Source organism: Hyperoodon ampullatus (genome assembly GCF_949752795.1).
Source record: "Hyperoodon ampullatus genome assembly, chromosome: 13".
Classification (NCBI taxonomy): Eukaryota; Metazoa; Chordata; class Mammalia; order Artiodactyla; family Ziphiidae; genus Hyperoodon; species Hyperoodon ampullatus.
This window is the reverse complement of record NC_136926.1, coordinates 39135201-39160998: the sequence shown is the minus strand read 5'-3', so window position 1 is coordinate 39160998 and position 25798 is coordinate 39135201. Positions and strand designations below refer to the sequence as shown.

Below are 25798 nucleotides of genomic sequence, written 5' to 3'. Positions count from 1 at the left end.
AATACAAATATCTTCTACATTCTATCATTTCAGACCCCTGAGTAATACTGTACCAAAGTACAGATCTGAAGAGAAACTGAGGGTTCAGGCCTCAAACGTTAATCTTCAATTAATTCCACACCAACGGTGTGCGTCTCACGTAACACATTCAGGCTAGCTAATGCTGAGAGTCAGTTTCCCCCCCGACACAGCATAGTAAAAAAAAAAGCAATGCAGACTCCCTGTGGCCTCTCCAAAGCATAATCCTCAGCCTCCCGTGGGCAGACCACATCTTAAGTAATTGCATAACTACCTAGGGTGGAGTTAACCTGAATTTAAGTCCTGAAATTGGAACTGAAGGAGAGTGATGCCCCCCAAGGATCTAGGTCAGATTTGGGGGGTTCTTTGGAGAAGAGACAAATATGTTGCACTTGGCTCCACAGTGATTGTACTTTAAAGGAAAACAAAATCCCTAATAATCGTTACTGCCCCACCTAGGCATCCCTTTGCTGGTTTTGGTCTCTTCCAAAGCTCATACATGACGTCCGGTAAGAAAGTAGAGGGGCTTGTCATCGGCGCTGTTAGCAGTTTGAAACTCATCCCGGAGGCGGAACTGCCACTCATCCTCTAGCTCTAAGCGGACAATCGTTTGGCGTAAGGAACTCCGGTCTTGGCAGATGACACACAGAGTAGCACCTTCAAGAAGAAAGCAGAAGTGTGTCTTAGGCTCAGGGATTGAAATGATAAAGAATCTTACCACCTCTCTCTGATTATATCCCCTAAACTAACACATGCGAGAACCAACATATAAAGTAACCTATCAGATTTGTTCATTGTACTATTTATTTTGAATAAAGTAGTTATTACAAATTCAAAAGTTTAAAAGAGTGTAAAGTAATAGCTCTCCTAACCACATCCCCCCTTCCCCTGTAGTAACCAGTGTTAAAACCCACGTCCTAAACGTTTCATGTGTCCCTGTAGAGCAGGTGTTCTCAACCTCAGCACTGGGGGCCGGACAATTCTACTGTGGGAGCTGTCTTGCTCTTGTAGGATGTTTAGCAGCGTCCTTGGCTTCTACCCCCCGTGCCAGCAGCACCCCGCCCTGTGACAACGTAAGATGTCTCCAGATATTGTCGAGCATCCCCTGGGACGCTCCCTCCCACCCCCAACGCACATGCACAGCTCCATATGTATTTTACATACATAGAAGTAAATACAGTTTCTCCTGTTCTCATAAAAATGGTAGCACGCTGTACACAGCATGATGAACCTTACTTTTTTTCACTGACCTCAGAGGTCATCTTGTCAGGATTATTTGTGATGCTTAATCTGCAGTTTGTTCTTAGGCAAATTTAACTTTGTATGGTGCATACTTATTGAAACGACTTTAGCTTCTATACCAGAATCATACCTCATTAACCTTATTTTTTTTTTTTTTTTTTTTTTTTGTGGTACGCGGGCCTCTCACTGCTGTGGCCTCTCCCGTTGCGGAGCACAGGCTCCGGATGCGCAGGCTCAGCGGCCATGGCTCACAGGCCTAGCTGCTCCACGGCATGTGGGATCTTCCCGGACCGGGGCATGAACCCATGTCCCCTGCATCGGCAGGCGGACCCTCAACCACTGCGCCACCAGGGAAGCCCAACCTGATTTTTATTAAAATTAGATTATATGAGAAGCATCACTTCTTGTATTGCATCATTCCTTTCTAAAATTACTAATGGCAAACATTTAATATGGTCACAAACCTGGCTATATTTATCTGCATTTAGTCTTAACACTCCCCCATTTAAAAAACCAGTGGCCTGGTTTAAAAGATTTAGTTTACTGGCAAAATGATTGTTAAAGAGCTCTTTTATATCTTTCCCACTGTATTTTGTCCAGTGGGAACTAATAGCATTCACGAGCAAGATGCTAAATTTGATTTACCTTTTAGAAACTTAAATTTCTTAAGAAGATCAGCACCTACAAAAGAGTCACAGAGGTACAAGAGGAGTCCACTGAAACACACCCCTTCACAGTTGACATTGCTGGAGTGGGGTCTGGAGCTGACATAGCATATGGCCACCTGGAACCATCAAGCAGAAATAGCACAAGCATTTCAAAAGCAAGCAAAACCTCTGCATCTTCAGCTGAAAGAAGTAGCGCCTTCCCTTTTAGCTGCTCATCTCAGGGTCAGGTAAAGGAGACACCTTCCGCGCCCACCCTCGACCCGGCACGTGGGATCCTAGCTCCCCGACCAGGGATTGAACACGTGTCCCCTGCAGTGGAAGTGCAGAGTGCTAACCACTAGACCGCAGGGAATTCCCAGACACTTTTTTTTAATTGAAACTTCAATGGGCTGGTTAGTTAAGCTTTGTACTCCCTTTTATTTTGTGTGTCAAGTTTTAACGTATTTAAAGCTTCTCTTCTTATTTCTCATAATAAAGGACAGTTATGAGAGAAATTAATAGAAGCAAAACAAGCCCCTCTATCTAATAAGAGTATCAGCCCCTTCCCCTTTACCTCTGGTCCAATGTTAAGGTAGCAGTCGATGGCCAACACGGGACTCTTGAAGTTGTGGATAGCTTTGGGGAAGAGTTTGTATGAGGCGTGCTGAAGGAACTTCTCCAGGAGAAACTGTGCAGGGGCTGCCAGTAGTGTGTGTTCACTGTCGGGAGCACAGACATACTGAAGGGGCAAGATGGGTGCTAAGCTCTCTGACACCTGAAATCAGAGCCAAGATGATCATGGGAAATGGGTCTGTCACTATGTGAAACTGGCAAGGAAAGCACTGCATTGCATCAGAACAATCTGCAAGTAATAGTAGCACAGAGACAGATAGCAGGCTCAAATGTTAAGTCTGTCATTCTTGGGTTCTGAAATTTTTTTCCCTTGGAAATAGTGCAGTTGGATTTAACAATTTATACACAACAAGGGCAGGAGCAAATGCAAAAGTAGGCTTCTTTGAAAGTTAGTGCATTTAGCATGTAGACTGTAAGAACCAACAGGCAGCCTTTTATAGCGCTGCTGGATGTGGATGGGTTAAATCTACAAAAAAAAAAAAAAAGCAAAGAGATTTCTAAGCTCCACTGGGGAGTCCACATACTAAAAATGATTAGATACCAGTAAATCTCTTAAACAGAAAAGGGTAGGCCCATGGAATTAACCCTTAACAGGTTTTGATGTGCCTTACTTTAAAAAAAGAAGACTGGCAAAGGACCATGCGAGCAGCTTGATGTACACTTCTTTTATGTGTTACATAAAGAATGTAAAAATGTTAACTTTGCCAGTTTAAGAATATAGAATACGTTTGAAACTAAAGCTTGGATGGAGTTAAGCCTTAAATCTAAAGAAAGGTAGTTTTGTTGAATTTTCAAAACTTATGTTTGGCTCTAGATGAGTCCTCAGTAAGGGAAAACAAGAGTGCAGATTTGACATTAAGAACAGACTCCCTTGTGTTACTTTCCAATCAAGTGGCAAGTGCTTAATGCCAGTACCTGATAACAAAGATATTAATGAAAGATCATCTTATTTTCAAAAGTAGACTCAAGCTTGCAAACTTACCATGATCTTTGGTTTAATGATAAAGTCCCTTTGCCCTCCAACCTGAACATGTTTCTTCATGAGACTGAAGTTATTAAAGCGGCAGATGAGCAGGCCACTACTGTTCGTTCTCAGGTTAAAGTCAACATCTTCACAGAAATACCTAAATTATAATCACAACGATAGGTTTCCTTGACTACCTGTCACATCTCAACTATGATAGTTACACACAGAGAAATGTGTGGCAGATATTGGGAGACAGCCTCAAACAAAATCAACCTTTCCCCCTCATGGAGCTGGCTCTCTTGACACTGGCCTGTGAACCTCTTGATTTGGGCATTAACAGCCATTAAGGAATGAGGGAGTGAGGTGACTGGTCCCAGACATTCCACAATGCCTTGCATTCCTGAGCTGAAATACGAGCACACATTCTGTATACTCTTGTGGGACCGGACTGCAGAGCTGCTCCCGGTTTTAAAATCCTGGCTGCAAACAGGATAAAGCATCTGCCAAATTTAAAACACAGAAGTGAAATAGCTACAGAATGCTCTAATAGCTACAGGGTTGGGGGTTGACATAAGAGGGACTTTATGGTCTGTGACATTCTTCCTTGGCCGTTTCAGATTTTCCAAGATGTGGGCATAATTTATTCAGGAGGCAAGGCCAGGGCTAGCTGGCTTTTCCCTACAGGATCCAGATCTCAGGGTCTTGCTAACATCTGGGGGAGGAATTACCTTCTGAGTTCTGAGGGTAAATGAAAGGTTAATCTTGAATCGGTTTATGGGTCCACACACTGATTTCTGTTGATAAAAAGTTTTGTCCCTGTTTCAGTTCTTGCTGAATAATAAGATGGCCAAAATATGTTTTCTAAGCATTTCATGTTGCAGCACCTATCATTAAGGGTCTGGGTCAGTTTGAAGGGTGATGAAGGGGCACTTTGGGGCTTATGATCCCCCTTTCACTGTCCGTATAAAGAGAGTCTTAGTTTCTCAAAGACACAGAGACAGGAATAAAAACATTGCTGAGGCTAGACCTGGGCAGAAACCATCAGTAAATGCCAGGATCACATACATCCAGAAGGCCTGACTTACCTGTTGAAGTCATACTGCACATTCTGAGTCAAGTCTATGTTGAGAAGAATGAAGTCATGCACATGGCATCTAGAGAACGGGGCCTTCAGGCTCTGAGAAGTCAGCTTGCTGCTCCATTTCTGTATGCCCAGGATTGCGTAGTGGATGATTTTCGGTGTTGCTTCAATATGCTGCAAGATACTCTTCAAGGACACATTCTTACTGGAAACTCCTGTTTCCGTGGGCTGGCTATGAAATGTAGAGTTAGTTTACATAAGATACCACTATTACTGAAGAGAGGGTCACTTATGAAGAGCTAACCACACTGTACAGTATTAATACCTGAAGGATACGATTAGCTGATTGACTTTATATTAGTCTGGAATGGAGAAGGATGTCAAGCCCGGTTTTCATGCTGCCTGTCACTGCTAACCTAGGGAAACTGCCTTCTGGGGGCCGGGCTGATCACTTCAAGGCAGAGAGTGAAATCCAGCCCATTTCAAAGTGAGTAATGAACAGGGAGTCACCAAAGAGAGGTAGCCAGAGATGAGAAGCACACAAGTATACTTCCCAGTTCTGGTAATTACGGTATAATAAAGGAATATTTGAAAACTTCACGGGCTTCAAAGCCACAGGGGAAATAAGGGCACAAAATCGTAATGCCTGAGCTGGAAGGGTCTAGAGACCATCTGGCACAGTGTTTCACTGGGGCTGTGAATATTCAGGGCCATTTACTGCATAGGACTTCTTCAGGCTTAGCATTTCATGGTCCTCATGGATTCCCATCACCTCTGTCCCAGGAGGAGAACCACTGATTTGGGCCCAGCCATAATTTTATATGTGATAGAATTGAGAGAGAGGTGAAGTAACTTTCCCTTTTCATCCAGATAGTTAGGAAGCAGAGCTGGGGCTAAAAAGCAGGTCTCCTGATTCAGAAGCCAGTGGTCTTTCTAAATAAACCATAGTGTCTTTCAACAGACTTTTATAGCAAACCTAAGCTGTGATGCACAAATGGTCCAGGAATTTAATGGCAGGCTGAGTGTCTACATTAAAAAATTCCTAAGCCACCACAAAATGTGCTAGTGAGAGTAGTCTCACAGATGATTGTTTTGCTCTGGAAAGCTGCACTTCCCTTATTTACTTCCCTGTGCAATGACAGCCCAGGAGAGTGTCTTCTCAGTGACACTGTGTCACACTCCTAGAGCTGCGTCGGAAGCACCACTACCTGCTCTGCTGCTGAACACTGTGAATGTTCCATAGGACACACGAGTCATCCATTACAACGATGAAAGGCCAGACACACTGGCGTTTAACTCCCAGCTCTTCCAGGCGGTTCCTCTCCAGCTCCAGGTTGTGATATGACAGCTCCTTAATAAGAAACCTGGCAGCACCTGAAAGGCAACACAACCAAGGCTTGTACATCCTTCACTCAGGCTTGGCTGAGGCCCTGCACACAGCTCACATGCTCTCCGTAAGCATGCGTGTTCACGTGGTGACCATGCACATGGATGGGGGTCAACCAAATGTTCAGAGCAGTGGCTCTCAACCATCCGTGTAGATAAGAATCACCCAGGAAGTCTGTTCAAAATGCAGATTCCTAGAGCCCACCACCAGAGGTTCACACTAGTAAGTCTGATGAGGGGCCAGAAACCAGAGATGTCTTTGCAGGTGATTCATGAACTACACTTCGAGGAGTACTGCAAGAATCCAGCTTCCCTGATACGACAAAGGATACCACATAGAGGAGATACTTACTACTGGTTTCTTAGAGCCATGATTAGATTCTCAGCAGCAGCCACTTGCGTGTCCTGCACTAGGGAGCCACCAGGGCTGCAATAGTGGGTATGCCACTTACACTAATATGTCCCCTGCTTTAGGTACCTTTAGGAAACTGGCAGCAGTGTCTTTGAAGAAGACTCTGGAAACTGGTATCCTTTCCCTAGGTCTGCTTTTTTGTAAGAGGCATATGGTACAGTAAGTAAGAGAAAAGACTGGAGCCAAGCTGCTTCGGTTTGAATTCTGATTCCACTGCTTTCTAGCTGTGTGATAGTGAACAAGTTAACTCCCCTGTGCCTAGGCTTCCCCACCTGTAAGAAGGCGATGATAATGTCTACTTCATAGGATTGTTGTTTGGTGCTCAGGACAGTGCCTAGCACTTGGTAAGTACTCAGTGAGTGTTAGCGATTATTAAGATGATGATCATCAGGAATTAGCCAGGTTTTATGAGTGGGCCACCCTAAAATGAAACAAAATGTAGATGATAATGAAATAAAGAGGCTAAAAAACCCCATTAAGTCTATGAAGGAGCCAGGAAAACAGTTTGAATAGGGTAATACTAGGATTTAGGAAAATCTATCTTTCAATAGCACTGTGTATAACAGTTTGCATTCTCAACATAAGGACCATATGTGAAAAGCCCACAGCTAACATACTCAATGCTCAAAGACTGAAAACTTTTCCTATAAGATCAAGAATAGGACAAGGATGCCCACCTTTATCACTTCTATTTAACATAGTACTGGAAATCCTAGCCAGAGCAATTACACAAGAAAATGAAATGAAAGTCACCCTAGTTGGAAAGTAAAATTACCTCTTTGCAGACATGATCCTATATGTAGAAAACCCTAAAGATAACACGCACACTTAGAATAAATGAATTCAGTGAAGTTGCAGACACAAAAACAATACACACAAATCAGTTGTGTTTCTATATACTAACAACAAACAATCTAAAAGGTAAATTAAGAAAAGTTCCATTTTCAATAGCATCAAAAGAAATACAATACTTGGGAATAAATGTTAAGCCAAGGAGGCAAAAGACTTGTACACTAAAAAGTACAAAACACTGGGCTTCCCTGGTGGCACAGTGGTTGAGAGTCTGCCTGCTGATGCAGGGGACACGGGTTCGTGCCCTGGTCCATGAGGATCCCACGTGCCACGGAGCAGCTGGGCCCGTGAGCCATGGCCGCTGGGCCTGCGCGTCCAGAGCCTGTGCTCCGCAATGGGAGAGGCCACGGCAGTGAGAGGCCCGCGTACCGCAAAAAAAAAAAAAAAAAGTACAAAACTGCTGAAATAAAGACACAAATAAATGGGAAGACATCCCATGTTCATGGATTAGAAAATGTAATACTGTTAAGATGTCAATATCACACAAAGCAATCCACATATTTAATACAATCCCTGTCAAAATATCAGGGGTTTTTTTTTCCAGAAATAGAAAAATCCAACTTTAAATTCACATGGAATCTCAAGGGGCTCTGAATGGCCAAAACAATCTTGAAAAAAGAACAAAGTTGGAGGTCTACACACTTGGCTGATTGCAAAACTAGAGTAATCAAAACAGTGTAGCAGTGGCACATAGACCAATGGAATAAGAATATAAAGCCCAGAAACATACACTTGCATATATGGTCAAATGATTTTTGACAAGAATGCCAAGACCATTCAATGGACAAAGGATAGTTTCTTCAACAAATAGTGTTGGGAAAACTGGATATCCACATGCAGAAGAATGAAGTTGGACCCTTACCTTATACTATATAAAAAAATTAAAATGGGTCTAACTATAAAACTCTTAGAAGAAAACATGGGAGAAAGCTTGTTGATACTGGTTTTGGCAGTGATTTCTTGGATATGACACCAAAAGCATAGGCAACAAGAGAAAAAAACTGGACTACATAAAAATTAAAACTTCTGCACAAAGAATGCAGTCAACAGTGAAAAGGCAACCTATGGAATGGGAGAAAATATTTACAAACCTTATCTGATAACAGGTTAATATCTAGAATATATGAAGAACTCCTACAAGTCAACAACAATAAAAACTTTACTAAAAAATAGATTCTCCAAAGAAGATATACAAATAGCCAACAAGCAAATGAAAAGATGATCAACATCACTAATCGTTAGGAAAATGCAAATCAAATCACAATAAGATACCATCTCACCCATTAGGATGCCTACGAAAAACAACAACATCAAAAATTCCCAGAAAAACCAAGTGTTGCAAAGATGTGTTAAAACTGGAACCATTTTGCATTGTTGGTAGGAATGTAAAATGGTACAGACATTATGAAAAACAACATGCCAATTCCAAAAAAAAATAAAAATGGCATTACCACGTGATTAAGCAATTCTACTTTTGGGTATATACCCAAAAGAATTGAAAGCAGGGTTTTGAAAAGATTTGTGTTCATGTTCATAGTAGCATTATTCACAACAGTCAAAAGGTGAGGAGCAGACCAAGGGTCCCTCAGTGGGTGAATGGATAACAAAAATGGAGAATTACCCTTTAATGGTACTGAGTTTCAGCTTTGCAAGATGAAGAGAGTTCTGGAGATTGGTTGCATAACAATGTGAATATACTGAACACTACTGAACCATACACTTAAAAATGGCTAAGATAAATTTTGTGTTTTTTTACCACAGTAAAAAAATTTAATTTGTGTTTATTTGCATATATGTTGGTTTCTCTGCCCAGATTGTTACAAAAATGGCAAAACTGGCACTAAACAAATTCAGTCAGATCTGGGATGAGGAAACTTTTTCTCCTAAAGGTCAGTTAGGCACAGAAAGGTATAGTTTGAGGGTCATATGCATATAGAAGAAGATTTTAGATAGTTTGGAGATATATTGTTTGGGGGAGGATAAAGGACTAGAAATATATGAAAGTCCTAAGTCATTTGATATTGTGATAAACATGGGAAATAAAATTGCATTCAAAAGAAACCAGTTTGGGAAAATATTTTAATCCCATATTAAGGCTAAAGTTTAAGGACATGTAAAGGAATGGAATGGAGAACAAGAAAGGAAGAGACCTAAGAAGAAAGGGAGAGAGAGACCTGCAGAGAAGGCCTGTGTGGATCCAGGGCACTACTCGGGTCCCTTCTGTGTTCACTCCAGCTCTGGGCTGGATGTTCTTCCTCTAAAGCTCTTGATCCTCAGCCCTCTGAGACTCTGCACTGAGATACCCACAGAAGCCAATGGGAAGTGAGTTAGATGCAGGGAGAGACCAGACAGTAGAGCTCTAGAACACTGGGTCCATGTGGAGGTTTCCTGCCTTCAGGAGGTAAATGAAGGAGCTCTAGACCGCTCTCTCCAGTTCCTCCCCAGCTCTGTCAATACACTCAACAACCAGGTGCTGCCTTTGAGAAATCAGCCCACTGCTCTTAAACTCCTTGGGGAAAAGCAGGAAAGACTTCTTCCAGGCACTTTTAAGATAACTGCCGTAGGCAGTGATGATGCTTCCAGTCCCCAGCTGTACAGAGCCCCCAAGAACTTGCTGTGCGCCTTTAAGATTAGTGATGCCCCTCAGAGATCCCTCCAGACCGGAGTGTGAACTACTAACTCCCCTCCTCCTCAGACTCTCCTCCTCACTGTGACGTTCCTGCTGCCAGCCTGCAGCGAGGAACACCTGCGGCCTATACTGGGAAGAGTCCCAATCCTTCCCAGGGTGCTCAACGTACCAGTGACTTCTTTGGTTACTAGTCCTCAGAAGTTAAAAATTCTGCAAAACTGCAGCTCAAGAGAAATGAAAACTCACTTAAAGAGGAATGAAAAGTCCTTTGGTTTGCAGGGCAGGACACTATCCAGGGGCAGGGGAACCTCTGAAAGTTCATGCCTGGGGAACGGAGCTTAGTTTCTCTCTCCAGCCCCTCCCCCCATCCGGGGGCCCTCTTACCCACGCCTGCGTTATTGAACATGCCAGGAAGCACCAGCATGATGTGGTTGGGCCAGTACTTGCGGTACAGTGGCATCTCATACTCCTTAACCACCAGTAAGTGCAGGTGGCTGGTGCCCTCCATGGCGTGAAAGAGGTTTAGGAGTCCGTGCTCGTGGCGACCACTGGAAGGAGTGAAAATAGGACTCTTGACCGAATTCAAATTCTGCTGAAAGAGAAAAAGAAAAAGGGAAAGAAAGGACCAGAGACCAAAAAGAGAAATTAGAACCCTTAGATATCAGAAGCTTAGAGAACCTGATCTAATACCTGAGGCCTGTCAGTCCTTGTGTCCAGACGCTATCACCCACCTTGTCTGAAACCAGGGGCAGCCGCATGCTCTCCAGGTGTTTGCCCTGCTTGCTGAAGACAAAATGACTCTCTTTGGATTTGGGAATGATGAAATAGAGCTGCACCTCTTCTCCCAGCATAGAGGAAGAGAATGTGAAGGCGTGAAGGGTGGAGTCGGACATCTGCGTTTGCAGAGAAGAAAGGGAGGGAATGTAAACTCACGGTTCTCAAACCTCCAGGCCACTTGTTAAGGCTGTTACTGAGAGAGGCAAACTAACCTGAACTTCTGCCTGCCACCAGACCTGCTGTGCGTGCAGTGTCCAGAGGGCTGGAAAGGCAGACACCTCATCTTTCAGTGGCTGCCGCTGACAAGAGAGCCAAGCATCTCGCCCCTACACAGCCTCTCCGTGTGTGGAGAAATACCTGTTGCTGGAAACTATCTGCATTTCTCTCCTTCTTAGAACCACTGCTGCTCAGTCCTACGGAGGTCCAGTATACCGAGGGGATGTCCTGCCACGTAAACATTCCCAAAGGTGCCCAGTGATGGGAGAAAACGATTCTGTGTGGGTCAGGTCAAATGAATATCATTTTTCTAAGTAAACTATAAAGACTGACATTATTAAAGTGCCTCTGTGGCCCCATCTTTCCTAGCTACAGTAGAAGCTGAAGATATCTGAACAGTCATTTAGCCTAGAACTCTGGCTTCCAGGAGAGACCTCTGACTCATCCAAGCCAAATATAAACCTAACCTATTTTTTAAATTGCTGATAAGTTCACACTCTCTCAGTAACCCATCTCAGTGAATGACTAAATAAAGGTCTTTAGAATGCAGACAATACTTGGCTTAATGAAAAGATACCATCACTTTTCAGCAGCCACTAGAATCCAGGTAGTTTTCCCAAGAGTTTTAACCTAAATATTACCTTCATAGAGAAATAATATTGTAATTCTTCCCTTAAATTCTCCTTCATTCTGCTTCGCAAGTATTGGAATTTACTACTTGGTACTGTAATCACACAGAAACTATTTAAATAGTGGGTTTTTAATAAATGTTCTAAAACCTGATGATTTATAGATCAGGGGACTTGAATCCTCTATATCCTATAAGGCATTGTGAGCTGATTTCAAACTAGCCCACCAAAAGTTTTCAATAACACAAGAAAACAAATGGGGTATGAAACGTAACTTGTACCAGAAGAGCAGAATGATCAGTATATCCCTCCTAGTACCCTGTGGGGAAAGAGTGAAGACCTGGTCCTCAAGAGCAGAAGCAAGTCTGGGGGGCATCCACTCATCACATCCTATAGGGAGGAAGAGTTGTTCTAGGTGTTCAGAGCCAAGTAATATAGAAGTCAAGAAGGTAAAGTAGGGGAAAGCAACATGGAGCTTCTCCCCCAAACAGGCGCTGGATATGACCATCATTGGTTGCCTTTCCCATCTTCTGTGCTTAAAGACGCTCCGGCCAATAAGAAGCTAAATGCTATGGGGTATTTGCTCCCCTTCTGTGTTCCCACCGCTCAGTTCTCTCCAAATAAAAAAGCAAACACTGACTCCTCTGTATGCCTATGGTCAAAACCATCACTCGCTGGTGTAAGAGGGAGACTAGGTCTCTGCAAATCAAGACTTGTTCACAGCTCAAAGGGCGCACCCTACAAATTTGTAGATAATAGCACCATTTTCATCAACAACCCAAAGGAGGGAAAAGACCCTTTTGCCAAACATACTGTAATATCCAGCTTTTTCGGAATCACAGATAGACACCTCAGCTACTTTCTAATCTAAACACGACACATGTAACCATTTTGATGAAGTGACTTAAGACACAAACTCAGTTTCTTTCACCCACCCTCCCCCACCCATAATCCTTTATTAGTAAACCCCAAATCACCTTAATCAATTACTTCAAGCATTTTGCTCACAAATGAGTGGCTCCATCTCATATATAAGCCATCCTCTGTCTAGGGCTTGAAACTGGGACTTTTCCTCTCTTACATACAAGATCCACATTGGGTAACAGGCAAGGGCAAAGGGGCTGCACCTGGGAGGCAGAGGTGAAGTCCATGTACTGGTGGCACTGCTCGCAGTGATGGAAGGTGTTGTAGGCCGCGTACTTGGTCAGCATCATGGACACGGCTTCTCGTTTCCGGGGCTCCTCAACTTTGGATTCCTTTATTGCTTCTGTGTATAAAGGGGCAAAAGACCTTCCCGTGATGTGCTTGAAGCCCCTATGCTTGGGAAGAAAGTCCCCCACTCCCCAGAAGGGCTTTTTCCAGGATTCTGTAACTTATGCCGAGAGGCAGCTATGAAAATGAAAAGGTGACATGTATGTGTGTAAAACGAGAGAAAAGCAGAGGAGAATGAATGAAGCCGCTCTCAAAGACTAAACTGCCCCAGGCCTCTTGCCCTCATTTAGGTGAACCCTTGACCTTTAGCCTCCACTTGCACTGACCTTGTTTGACCCCTGCCAGCTTCTCAGTGTATACCAGGCTCATCAAACTGTACTTGGGGTCATGCACACTGACATCAAAGGGCATTTTACTGAAGCTCTCGATGTCAGGCCAGGGCTCTCCCTCCGACTGGCTCACTTCACTGCTTTCACCGTGATCTAGGCCAAGAAGAAAGAAAGTGCACAGAGCAGGCAGACCAGACCGACTGGCCTCCCTCCTTCTCTCTCAAGTGTCAGGGATGGAAGGTTGTATGTATGTATGTTGTCCGCCCAGGTGGGTGGACAAAGGCCTTTCTGAAAAATGAGCTCCCTCCCATGTCCAGGGTAGAGGGAAGCAGACTGTCCCTTCAGACCCCCGCCGGGAGAGACGCTTGTCCTCACTGGTCCCCATCATTAGCCTCTGCACACCCAGTCCACAAACTTCCACAACTAGGAGATCAACTGGTCTCCCACCCCAGCCCCCCAAATTGCCTTAAAATTTTATTTAATTTTGGATGATCTGAATTCTGTCTTAGAGTTTTAGTTGTGGGGTTTTAAGATGTTGATGCTGAAGAGATTTCAGGGACGCACTGAGCAAGATTCAGTGTCTGCTGCTTATTATGAATCACTCAAAGCTTGTAAAATCCCTGTGCTCAGGCCACACTGCCCAGAACCTCCTTCATCACTCAGGCACCTATCGTGGTGTTTAAAGCTCCTTAAGTGGTTCTGACATGCAGTCCAGGTTGACAGCCTGGGGCCCTGGGTTTGAGTCCAGGCCCCACCACTTGTGACTTCACACCTGCAGGCACCTTCACCTCTCAGGGTCCCCTGATTGTTGTAAAGATTCCAGATGGCATATTGAAAGTGCTAAGACAGTGGCAGGCACATGGTGGGTGTCCAGTAGATGATATTTGTTATTAACACTAAAAACTATAAGATCAAGCTGAAGACAACGTTCAAAGGAAGAAACGAAGAAAAAAATTACAACAAAAAAGGCCTAAAGACTAGAATTACAGCTATTAGCTTTTAAACACAATACTGCTTATTTTTATATCCCTGAGCATTTTATTTAAAAGTTATTTTTTTAGGGGCTTCCCTGGTGGCACAGTGATTAAGAATCCGCCTGCCAATTCAGGGGACACAGGTTTGAGCCCTGGTCCGGGAAGATCCCACATGCCGCAGAGCAACTAAGCCTGGGTGCCACAACTACTGAGCTCCAGTGCCACAACTACTAAGACTGAGCACCACAACTACTGAAGCCCGTGCACCTAGAGCCCGTGTTCCACAAGAGAAGCCACCACAATGAAAAGCCCGTGCACCGCAATAAAGACCCAATGCAGCCAAAAATAAAAGTAAACTTAGTTATTTTTTTAAAGTTTTATTTTAAAAGTATGCATTTTATTTAAAAGTTAAAGCTTATTCTAGTTTTAAAAAAAGGTGTCCTTGTGCCTCTCCAGAGCACCACTGCATTCACCTGCACTAAAATGAGGGTGAAGGAATAAAGCCAAACTAACAGTGCTTCTCGTTACAAAGGCCAGGTTTGACTCTCACAGCTGTAGGCCCTGTAGCAGGATCTGAGGCGAAAAGTAAAGGCATCACTCTCCTGCAGCGCCAAGGAGCCTGGGGGAAAGTCAGCGGATGACGGCCCCTCATTCCTGTCTGCTTGGCTCTGCCCCTGTCCCTGGGGCCCAGGCCGCTCCATGCAGCCCAGGGTGTTTCAGTCCCCTCTGTGGTGGGCCTGGGGGTCTGGTACAGCTCAGCTGGGGACACAAACAAGGAGATGTGGATAGGAAGGTGGAATTGTGTGTCTGTGTCTGGAATCATGGATGTGAACTGGTGAGGATGGAAATAGAGCCAAAAGCCATAGTAAAATGATTAAATATGGCTGATTTTACCTAAGTCTTGTTCTGAACTAAACTAGTCTCTTGGGCTGGTCACAGAACAGATCCAACTATTCAGGAAAAGCAAGTGAGGGGAGGTCTCCAAGGGCTAATCTGATGGAAGATGATAAGGCCTTTCCCTTTTCTGGAATCATCTCTGAGGGGCTTAGGAAGAACCACCACTTCTCTCTCCTGCCCCTACCCCTCCCTGTTCTCCTTCCAGCACACGGTCATTCTGTTCTGAGATGTGAAGCCATAGTTTGAAGCCACACTCCCCCGGCTGCAGAGCTAATGCTGGCTGACCCCTGCTCATGCCCCCTTTCTGGCCTTGCTGGACGGACTGCATAGCAGAACTGCCTCCTTCACAGGTGACAGCCGGGGTGGAAGTGCCAAGAAGCTGGGCAGGAGGCACAGGCTAGTCTGTCAAGCACCAGCCCCTGCATCTTACTGCCAGTGCCAAGGGGTTGTTTACAGCACCAGGGTTCTGTTCTGCTTCTGGAAGTTTTCCTTTCGTCGTAGCAACCCACACACCTTCCCTAGGAGCCAGCAGGCAAAACATACGTCTACTCTGACGAACAACAAAGGCCTGGTTATCCAGAGTATAAAACATGCCCTGAACCCTTAAGCAGTAGGCCACTGCACTCGAATTTTAAACCTGGACAGTTTGACCATCTGAGCAGTGAACCCACCTGACAGGGCTTTATGAGATGCCTCTTTGCTCAGCGTCGCACAGGAAGGACACAGAGGGGATCGGGAGTCGAAAGAGGGGAAGACCCACCCCGACCTCAGGGAGCTCAACTCGGCCACAGCTTGCTTACAACTCTTTGCTGGCTCACGACCTTTAACCTCTCGAGCACCCTGGCCATGAGCGCATGTATACCCCCAGGAGGACGCGGGAAGCTCCGGCTGTGGTGTTAATACCCACGCTGCCGGCTCGGAACTCACCGGTGTTGATCTCTGCCTCGTCGTACACGTCCACCTCCAGGAGCCTGATGAGCATGCGGAAGAGGATCCTCAGGAACTGCAAGTAGGAACCAGTCTTCCCCACCTGGTGGAGAGAGGTTTAGGGAGGGGAGAGGCGGAAAAGAGAAAAGAGATTTCACACGTGGGCTCTTCCGCGTCTCCCTGCCGGAGTGGGGGGCCTCCGTGCCCCGACCGCCGGACCCCAACGCGAGACCCCCTCTTCCCCTCTCTGGCCCTTCCTCCGGAGACCCCAGCCCCCCCACCCCCACCCCCCCGGCACCCTTCCCTACCTGCGGGGGCCCGGTCAGCAGCAGGCGGCGGGGATGGCAGGGCCGCGCGCCCGAGGCGGGCTCGGCCTGGTTGCCGTGGTCGGCGTGGTGCGGCCGCGCCGCGGTCCAGCGGCGGTAGTAGAGGGACTGCTCCTCGGCGCTCGCGTGCCCGGGCAGCAGCGGCCGCAGGGGGCTGGCCCAGGCCACGTCGGGGTGCGGCAGCAGGGCCGCGGACGCCGGCAGCTTGCCGCCCCGCCGCGAGCCCAGGAGGCTGTAGGCCGCCTTGGACAGGATCACGACCGGGGGCAGCGCGGCCTGCGCGCCCCGGCAGCCCGGCGCCGGCTGTCCTGGCCACCGCGGCGCCCCGGGCCCCGGCGAGGAAGACGACGGCTTGGAGGTGGTGCTGCTCGCCATCTGGGGGCCCAGGGAGTCACACTCCTGCTTCAGGGTCTCTCCGGCTCCCGCCAGGCCCGCCGAGACCCCTTCGTCCAGCCCCACGCTGTTGGCCGGGCTCCGGAAGCTGGGGGTCAGGAGCTGCTTCTGGGACTTGTCGGCGGTGCTGGACGAGCTCACCCCGTTCTCCATGATGGAGCCTGAAAGAGGACGGACAACAGCCCGCCGCGCGCCCGCTCTGTCACCGCCGCCCCTGCCAGGGGGACCGGCCTGGAGGCCCGGGGGCCCGGCCGTGCGCGGACTACACAGCGTCCTGCCCCCCCTCCCCGGCTCCTGCGTGGGGTCGGCCAGTGGAGACGCCATAGGAAATCGGTACTCCCCCACCCCACGCCCCGGCTTCCTCCGGGGCCCATGTCTGCCCGTCCCCCCCACCCCCTCCCCGGCGTCTTCAGGGCGCGAGGTGGTCCGGGCCCCCTGGGGTCGACTACGCCATCTCCTGCTCCTTGGCTGCATCCTGCCGGCATATTCAACTCTCCTCAGGTTACCTCGTTTGGATAAGCCTTCTGATTCATTCCAGGACCCTGACCGACACAGGCTCACATCCAAGTCCTGCCCCAGTGCCACTCGCCTCCTTCTGGGGGTCCCAGGGCCCCACGCTTCTGGCTCTGGATACCTCCCCAGCGTGCAGCCCCTTCCATGGACGCCCAGACCAGCGTGGGAAGCGGCTCCGTGGGAATGGAGAACTTTATATCCTCCCAGCGAGATGCTGCTCTTGCCCAGAGATCCCTGCACCTGCGGCCAATTCACTTCAAACATGTTTTCCCCTCTAGTCCATCAGCCCCTCTTTGGCTTGAGGACAAACCAGAAGCTCATTACATTCAAGATTGCAGGCCCTCTCTGGCTCAGATCGGTGCTTCCCAGGCCTGGGGGTCATATCCCAACCTTGGGAGATCCTAGATGAATAGCCAGTAACCAGAGGCTCGTGACACGGTCACTCCACTGCTCATCTGACTTTTGTGTGAGGGCTTTCCTCTCCCTTCATCGGCCCTGGAGTCCACGGGCCTGCACACCTTGGGCAGTGAGCCCCTCTGAGGACTCTCAGAGTCACCCCAAGGCCGGTGGGGGGTGTGTGTGATTGTGTGATTGTGTGTGTGTGTGTGTGTGTGCAGCACATGCATCCTGAAAGCGGGCAAAACTCTAAAAACAGCAGAAGGCAAATCATTACCTTTGTGTGAGTTAATCAGAACAAGGCCAGAAGAGTGAGGCTTGTGGGGCTGATTAAAGAGCCACAGGAAGGAAGTCCAACGCTCATCACCATCCCCACCCCTACCTTCCTTGCCTCTCCGTCACTGATGCCGGTATCCAAAAGCTTCTAGATGTGATAGTCCCCCTCCCCTCTATTACCCTTTACACTCCTCCCAACCTCTCCCCTTTATTCTGACCTGGTCGCAGAGGCAGAACTGGGGAGCCTGTAGTGATGGGGTGGGGGAGGTACAGCCCTGACCCCTGACTGAGTGGAGCAGCTGGGAAGACCCCAAAGGACAGTCTCCATGCTCTTCCAGGCTGAGGGGCACCACAGAAAGTCAGAAAACCCCACAGATACCTGCCTTTCAGTTCTCATAGGGAGCCCATCTGACAGCAGCTGACAGAGTGAATAGAAAGATTGGTGCTGCTTTTGGCCATGAAATGGTGTGTGTGTGTTTGCGTGTGTGTGTCATGGAGATGAGAGAAGGGAAGCACGGGGGAGAAGGAACACAAATGGTGGTTCCCTCTGCTGTGGAGTTTTCATTTTTTATCTCTTCTCTATACCTCATTACCTTCTCCAAGTTTTCTATATGAAGCTTTATTATAACTTTCACAGAAAAAAATGGAAATAGTGCTGTATTTGCTTAATCCTATTTATCAGAAGAAAACTGATGCCAAGCACTGCCGTCAACCACACAGTAACACAATAAGAGAGTGGCTGGCAGGCTGCAGACTGGATCATCCATCAGTCAACCCATGGTCCCAGAGTAGCCTTCAGTATACAAACACTTGCCATTAAGTACTTAGAAAAGTCACTCATTCATTCATTCATTCAAACAAATACTTTGTGCCAGATACTAGGCCAATTAGCAAAAACTTACAGCTTCAGGATCTGGAAGGAAAAGAAGGCCTTTGTGCAAATATCAGATGCATAATATCTATGAGATGATTAGGGTGAGAGAGACTAGGGAAAATGGTGGCAGCTGGGGTTGATGAAATTTATTTTCTGTATTATTTAGCTTATTAGCAAGCTCTTCATTAAATGCTTCCCCAGGAACGTATCTTGTGGCTGCTCAAGAGTCATGTTTTCCAAGTATCTCTCCCGGAGAACCAAGGTCTGGACAGGATGCCTGAGTCACCCAAGGCTCTGAAAGTCTTGATGGGAGTCAGCAGATGCCTCTGCCTTCCATACTCCTGCCCCCCTCCTCACTCCTGCCTCTGATCCCTTGAAAGAGAAAGTACTGACCTGAGGTTCCAGTGACGGCACTGCTGTTGCTCTGGGGCCTCTCCAGGTCCATGAGCAGCTCCTCGGCACCGTTCTCGCCGACGGCGGCTCTCTCTTGCTCCTTGCCACTAAGGTCCAGGGCAGCAGTGGGCCCCCGGATGACCTCTTTTGAGACGTAGCAGCACGCCAGACCCACCTCCTGCTCCAAGGCCGTGCGAGTTAAATAGCTTGAATCAATTAACCGGAGGTCACAGTACTTCAAAGACCTGCACGAAAGTAAGGATATCTTTGGCGAGTCTGTCTTTGGTGAGGCACGCCATGTTTATGTGTGTCTGGGTGTCTGGGTGCGGCGCAGCAGTCAAAATCGTGAGCTTCGGTGCCAGGTAATGCCTGATGTGAACCTCAGCTCTGCCACCTCCTAGCTTAGGACCTTGGACTAGTCACTTCATTTTCTCCACATATAAAATAGAGTAACAGTGTCCAGCTGACCCAGTTACTGAAAGGAATGAATGGCACGACAAGGGTAAGGTATTTAGGACAATGCCTGACACACGGTAAGCATTCAGTGAGTGCTATGATTATTGGCGCTGTTGCCTTCCAACCTACAGGCCCTGGATCCTTGAGGGAACAGCAGACTAACAGAGACACTAACAGAGACACTTCATCCCCAAAACTCCTCACTGGGGACAGTGCTTTTCCTCCCTGCCCCTCTGGCTGCCCTGCTTCGATGCATAAACACTTCTCATGTGTGGCTATCTCCCATTCCCCAGATTGCTAGGCTATCTCTGGAAAGTCAAAGAAAGACTCAAGGAAGGCTACATTTCTTATATCTCCAAATAAAACAATTCTCTTCTCACTTGCCAAGTGAATGAAATGGGGGAGCATCAGCCAAGTTTTAACCACCAGCTCAGGTGGGCAACTAATGGAAAATAAAAACTAATGATTCACATTGTACCTGGGAAAGGTTTCTCCAAGGGGATCTTTGCCAGTTAATATCACAATACAAGGCAGACCTTCTAGATCTTGGTACGTCCGAGGGGTCCACTCTTCTGCTTCATTTCCTCTCCAAGTCTGTAGAGAGGGACCCACACAATAAAATTAAAACCCTTCATTTAAGTTCCCACCTTCTTAAAGGTTTCTACAGCCAGACTTTATACACATCTGTGGTTCCAAATGACTTCCAATAAGTGTGTTTGTGTGTGTACATATATTTTAATTACTACTAAAAAACATACACAAAGCACTCTAGAAGAATGTAGCCTTTCGTTTTATCGCAGTAGGATAAAACAGGAGATCTTGATTTATATCATACATTAGCCACACAGGTCAAAGAAACATACAATATGAAATATTCCACCGATGGTGCAAACCTTACAGAAATCCTAGTTAAACTAGTAGACTCAAGGCTCTTAAGTACACTTCCTTCATATAATAGACAGACTCTTCGGACTGATTGACTGAAAAAGACTATTTCAGTTGTAAATGACTAATAAAAGAATCTCAACAAAACTCACACGTAATCAACTTCTCATATATATTAACCCATATATACATATACACACACGAATATCTTTAATAAATGGAACATCAATCTTGAAAGCATGAATATATCAAGAGGAAGAAAATCCCAACTTGAAAGATGTTCAGAAGTGAAAAGATCTTATAGACTTTTCTGTCTGTTTTAGAGCAGAGAGAAAATAAACCATCTCTTAAGTAGATAAGGTGGTTTCTACTACTTTTTATGAAGTGTGTAGATCTAACTGTGCTTTATATCGGCTTTCTAGCAGGAGTTATTATAAGAAATGAACTGGCATTTCAGATAATGCTTTTGGGAACAAGGACTAAGAAGTGAGGTATTAAGTAATGCATACAATTTTATTTTAAAATAGACTGGTACTTCCTTTGCTAAAATCAGAATGGGATCAAAAGAAATATATCAGGCAAGATATGATATGATATAACAGAGTTTGTTTACTGATTTGTGTATGTCTAGGAAAACCAGTCTTTGGAATTAAATATACCCACAATTACTTCAAGTAAAATGTGTATAACTTGTAAAATTGGAAGAACCAACCTGAATCTTGTTGCCCAATCTTTTATCATATGTTTGCATGCCAAAGAGAACTCAGTGGATCTACGTAACTGTTTACAAGTTTGAGAGACTTTCTATGTCTTAGAAAATTAATCTGTCAAAATATTTTTTAAGATATTAGCAGAAAGTTTCTCCCCCCCAATTCAGTTTTCCATATATTTTCATGTCAAAGGGAACCAGAACATTACCTAATTCAAAGCAAATAATTCTGCAAATAGGAATCGTTTTACTCATAAGCCTTCACATTGGATTTATGATATCCCTGACACTGGAGTCTCCTCGAATATATTTCATCGTTCTATCGAGAATGAGGTTGGGTTATAATGATGGGATAACAGATATTATGTTTTATAAGGAGATTTATTTTCAAAAGATGATTAAACAAATTCCACTTTTACTCTTGACCAATCAGAGCTAGCTAAACCCCCTATAAAATGCTTTTCTGTCACATTGTTACTTCTGATGATTGATGGCTGCCATTCTTCTATGGATCTGTCATGCCCTCAGGATTTTCCTGCAGAGGCAGTTAAGACAACACAAAAGACTAGGAGAGCATTGACTTCAGGGATAATATGGGGTTCAAGGCCAAGGAAATCTAATGAAAGCTTCACAGGCCTTCTGGATGAACTGATTTATTTAGATATAAACCTTGTATCCTTCCAAAGTACTTGTTATCACTTATAAGTTAACCATGATTTCTAAAGGATAATTAGAGGTAAGCACAAAAATAAGACCATCTAATGGAAAAAGAGGCATTGGATTTTACCCAGCGTTAGAGATGAAAGGCACACTGGTGCTATCTCGTCAGTGGTAAAGTTGGTAATTTAGAAATAAACAGGTGAAAAAGAAAAAGAGTGAATGAGAGTCAAAGAATGCTACAATGGTTAATTAATTTAACAATTTTTACATGTGCCTCTTTTGTACCTGAAACTTCATTGGGTGCTATTCACATTGAGAGGAAAAGTCCTCATAGAAATTTCAGGCTATGGGGGTAGAAATACAAGCCAATAAACAAACAAAATTTTAAAAAAAGAAATAAACAGGTGAAACAGAGACCACCTGGCAAGTGGTCGTCTTTCTTAGGATGTGAACATCCCAAAGGGATTTCAAATTTTCACTTCCACACAAATAGAGAATATAAAAAGGATGGATTGATGTGATCGAGAGGTTTTGAGCGTATGGAAATCTCTTTTGTGTGGCTGGTGCCTGGCAGCGACTCATGAGAATTGAGATATAACTGCTCTGAGAAGTAATTACTTGAGACCCCCTTCGTGTATGGCGCACACTCCCAGCAGCCCTTTGGAAACCCTGCAGGTGATTCTGATGTGCTAGCAGCCAGGCTAGGAAGCTCAGGTCTTGACTGCAGTTTTCAAACAATGGCCCAGAGGGGCATATTATTTAGGACTGCTGATTTATACTGACTTAGTGATTGGCATTCCTGAAGGGTCCGAACAAATGACCTAAGACTCTGTAAGTAGCTGCACTTGGTCAGGGTCAGTGGAGACCCAGAGAAGTCCCTGCAGCCTCACATCCTTTTAGACCATCTCCCTGCAGTAGGTGTGTGAGACTTCACAGAGCAGTGCTGATTATCTGCTTTTCCAGATTCCTCATCATTATTAGCATTATTCAGATTATCCCACAACCTATGCCTCTATGAATTATACTGTAAGAAGAATTTCAGGACTCTGAAATTTGTTAGTTATCCCAGGAATTCTGCTGTAATGTGGTCTATGACTCTAAATTAATATTGTGAGCATTATATCTATATATCCATATGTGAAATGTAAATGTTACAACTTCCACTAAATAGAGGAGCTTCTATTTTTAGACAGATTTATTTGTTCCAGCTACGTATCAAGCTAATACAAGACATGTTGTTTGCATTTTGGATTATTCAAGATAGGTAATAGAATACAATACAAAGGCTTACATTTGCAAAATGCTTTATGAACACTAAATAATAATCCTCGAACTAGAGCTCTTAGAGATCATGCAGTCCAACACTCATTTTGCGGATGGTAAACTGCAGCCCAAGGTGGGAATGCAAATCCCCTAAGACTACGTGCTTTCTTTTCATACAGTTTGTGTCAAACTAGGTTTTTCTTCACCCAGTTTAGCTCAGTGTTTAGTGTGCAAGGTGCAGAAACCATGTCGGTCTACCCCAGACACATAGTACCTAGCTTAGTACCATATCTATGTGTACGCAGGATTTTATGAAATGCTGTCAAATGTCGGGGACACATTGGATTATAAAAGTCCCCAGAAAAGTCTGAGCAGGGCATGAGGTAGAGATTTAGGTTAGTTGATTAAGAAATTCTCCCCCGCCCGCCATGCCTGACAGGAGGGGTTCAGGAAAAGCAGTGCGTCCCTGGCCGTGCAGGGGGGCGGGGCGGGGGTGGAGGATGGGCGGCGCTTAGCCATGCACAAATCCCTCTGCAGGAGGCTCGGCTGAATCTCAGCCCAGCCCACGCCTCGGGGCCAAAGCAAATACAAAGAAACAGCAAACTGTTGGGGGATCCACATGCACGAGGGTGGGGACTAGTTCTCTATGAGCACTGAAGATGAAACAGGATACTTGACCCACTCTGAGCAGACAGACAGGCTACACGGACAGAAAAGATTCAGTGAACGGATGATACTTAAAGGCGTGCCCCACGGAGGTCCGAGAGAACAACTTACCTTTTTTTCTGAGAAAACAGATGGCCGTGGGCTAGATGCATCTCGAACAAGGTCAATAAACATGGGGTGAAATTGGGTCATCGCATTTTTGCACCTGCAGTTGGAGAGCATGGAAGACCAACTGCATGCATGTGCTAAAAGGGGGGCCGGACAGAATCTTATTAAACTAGGAAAGTGGACACGTCCCTTAGTTTAGCCTTAACATGGTCACGAAGATCACACTGACACATGTGCAAAACTCTATCAAACTCAGGCCTCTGAGCCACCTACACGGGAGTCCTAGAAAACAGAACAAACGTCTGTCCATTGCTAACCTTTAATCGCGCCACAAAGTGGGCTGCGACAGTGAGTTCAGAGGCGGGGTTCCCGAGGATGATCTCGAAGCGGTACTGCAGCCCCAGCTTGTCGCGCACCTCCTGCAGCCGCTCCTTGGCCAGCATCGCCAGCTGCACGGAGGGCACCCTGAGAATGAGCATGTGTCCCCTCCCACTTTTGTTTTTTCCTGGGCAGCTGAGGAGGTCATCCACGATGCTGAGTGTTTCCGGCGTGCTGTGGTCTCGGAGGGACGCCATGGTGGTGAGAGCCATCAGAGCCTCCGAGTACTGCTGGATGAGGAGGTAGCAGCGGACGACCATGCTGTGCAGCCTGGGGTACCTTCAACAGAACACAGGGAGCTAGCATCTGGGCGTGGGGCTCACTGGGACAGCGAGGTCTGTGCTGTAGGAATGCAGACCAAGCATGGCAGGAAGGGGTTCGTGACAGGAGTGGGGCTTGAGCTCTAGAATGACCTTGAAGCCCCCATCACTAGAAGGAAAAGGTGAGCTCACAAAACCTGCTAGGATAGGTATAGCAAGTTCACGAGGTTTAGGGACAGTCTAGTGACCCGAGCTTCTCCCAGTGCGGTCTCTGGACCAGCAGCATCACCCAACAGCAGCACCACCTGGGAGCTTGTTAGAACCGCCAAAGCCTCCCACCACACATGTACTGAATCAGAATCAGGCTGGACAAGGTCCCCAGGTGATTTGTATTACATTGCTTTTTTTGGGGGGGGTATAGTTTTTTACAGTGTTGTGTTAGTTTCCACTGTGTGGCGAAGTAGAGTTCCCTGTGCTATACAACAGGTTCTTATTAGTTATCTATTTTATACAATCACATTGCACTTTGAGAAGCACTGGTCTGTTCATATTTTCAACAGAGCCATAATGGATCATCCCTAGATCCTAACCTCTTGCTGGTGGCTTGGGGTTAGAATGCTTGTTAGCTTATTTCTCTTATACTTCAGATTACAGTTAAGGAAACTGAGACACTAGTGTAATGTCTGTGGAGTATCAGGAGTAAAAAGAGTAATTATTATTGCTAATTTGAGGTCAGCTCCTTTGTAGCAATAACAGTATCTTCCCATAAAGATGGAGAAAACTTGGAGCTGGCTGGAGAAATAGCACCCCCTAGTGGTGTGGCCTCCTATCCACCTGAGCCCCTGCTCGGTGAAGGGTGCCCAGCAAATAGTAGGGGTGTCCTTGACTCACCTCAACATTCCCCTCCCTCCACCCTTCACTGGACTGCCAAATTGGCAGTTTTTACGATTACAGAGCAGGCAGAAAATAAACCTCTCATTAATGTGCTATTCCTCAGAAAGCCAAGCCTGCTGACAGAATGAATACAAATGGGCAAAGAGGACCCACTTGCAGGCATGAAGAGGTGCTTGCAGGTATCAAGAAAGTAGGCATAGGCAAAGCAAGGCCCTGGACCCGAGCTTGGCCAAGCCTCTCGTGGAGCCTGCAAAACAATGGCGAGTCTGAACTTCCCTTCTGGATGCCAGCTGGTAGCACATGCAGCCGCCTAGCAGCTGGGTAGGCCAGTGGGGGATTTCACCTTTGCTCCACTTTATAATTCTATTTAAAGTGAAACTGTCATCACCAGCTTTACACAGAAAAGCCCAGGGTCAAATACCAGTTAGGGTCATCAAATGACTAGTGTGGTTCTGAAGTACTTAGAGCTGGAAAGGACCACAGATTCCCTGGGTTCTGACCACTCCACCTTCTCATAGAA

The 25798-nt window shown here is 46.0% G+C and overlaps 1 protein-coding gene across 3 annotated transcripts in view; it reads right to left on the bottom strand.

The window, feature by feature from the left end:
- Positions 1 to 511: 511 nt before the first annotated feature.
- GREB1L (GREB1 like retinoic acid receptor coactivator) overlaps positions 512 to 25798 on the bottom strand; it is a gene marked incomplete at both ends in the record, with an annotated part of 129189 nt that continues 103902 nt past the window's right edge. For all 3 annotated transcript variants that reach the window (XM_079717005.1, XM_079717006.1, XM_079717007.1), the window contains 15 exons: positions 512 to 675; positions 1906 to 2044; positions 2482 to 2682; positions 3523 to 3664; positions 4593 to 4820; positions 5797 to 5962; positions 10252 to 10456; positions 10599 to 10760; positions 12617 to 12756; positions 13028 to 13183; positions 15829 to 15931; positions 16137 to 16708; positions 19000 to 19244; positions 19934 to 20049; positions 24064 to 24403. In XM_079717005.1, the coding sequence (XP_079573131.1) occupies positions 512 to 675; positions 1906 to 2044; positions 2482 to 2682; positions 3523 to 3664; positions 4593 to 4820; positions 5797 to 5962; positions 10252 to 10456; positions 10599 to 10760; positions 12617 to 12756; positions 13028 to 13183; positions 15829 to 15931; positions 16137 to 16708; positions 19000 to 19244; positions 19934 to 20049; positions 24064 to 24403 (3079 nt within the window). The remainder of the gene's footprint in view (positions 676 to 1905; positions 2045 to 2481; positions 2683 to 3522; positions 3665 to 4592; positions 4821 to 5796; positions 5963 to 10251; positions 10457 to 10598; positions 10761 to 12616; positions 12757 to 13027; positions 13184 to 15828; positions 15932 to 16136; positions 16709 to 18999; positions 19245 to 19933; positions 20050 to 24063; positions 24404 to 25798) is intronic.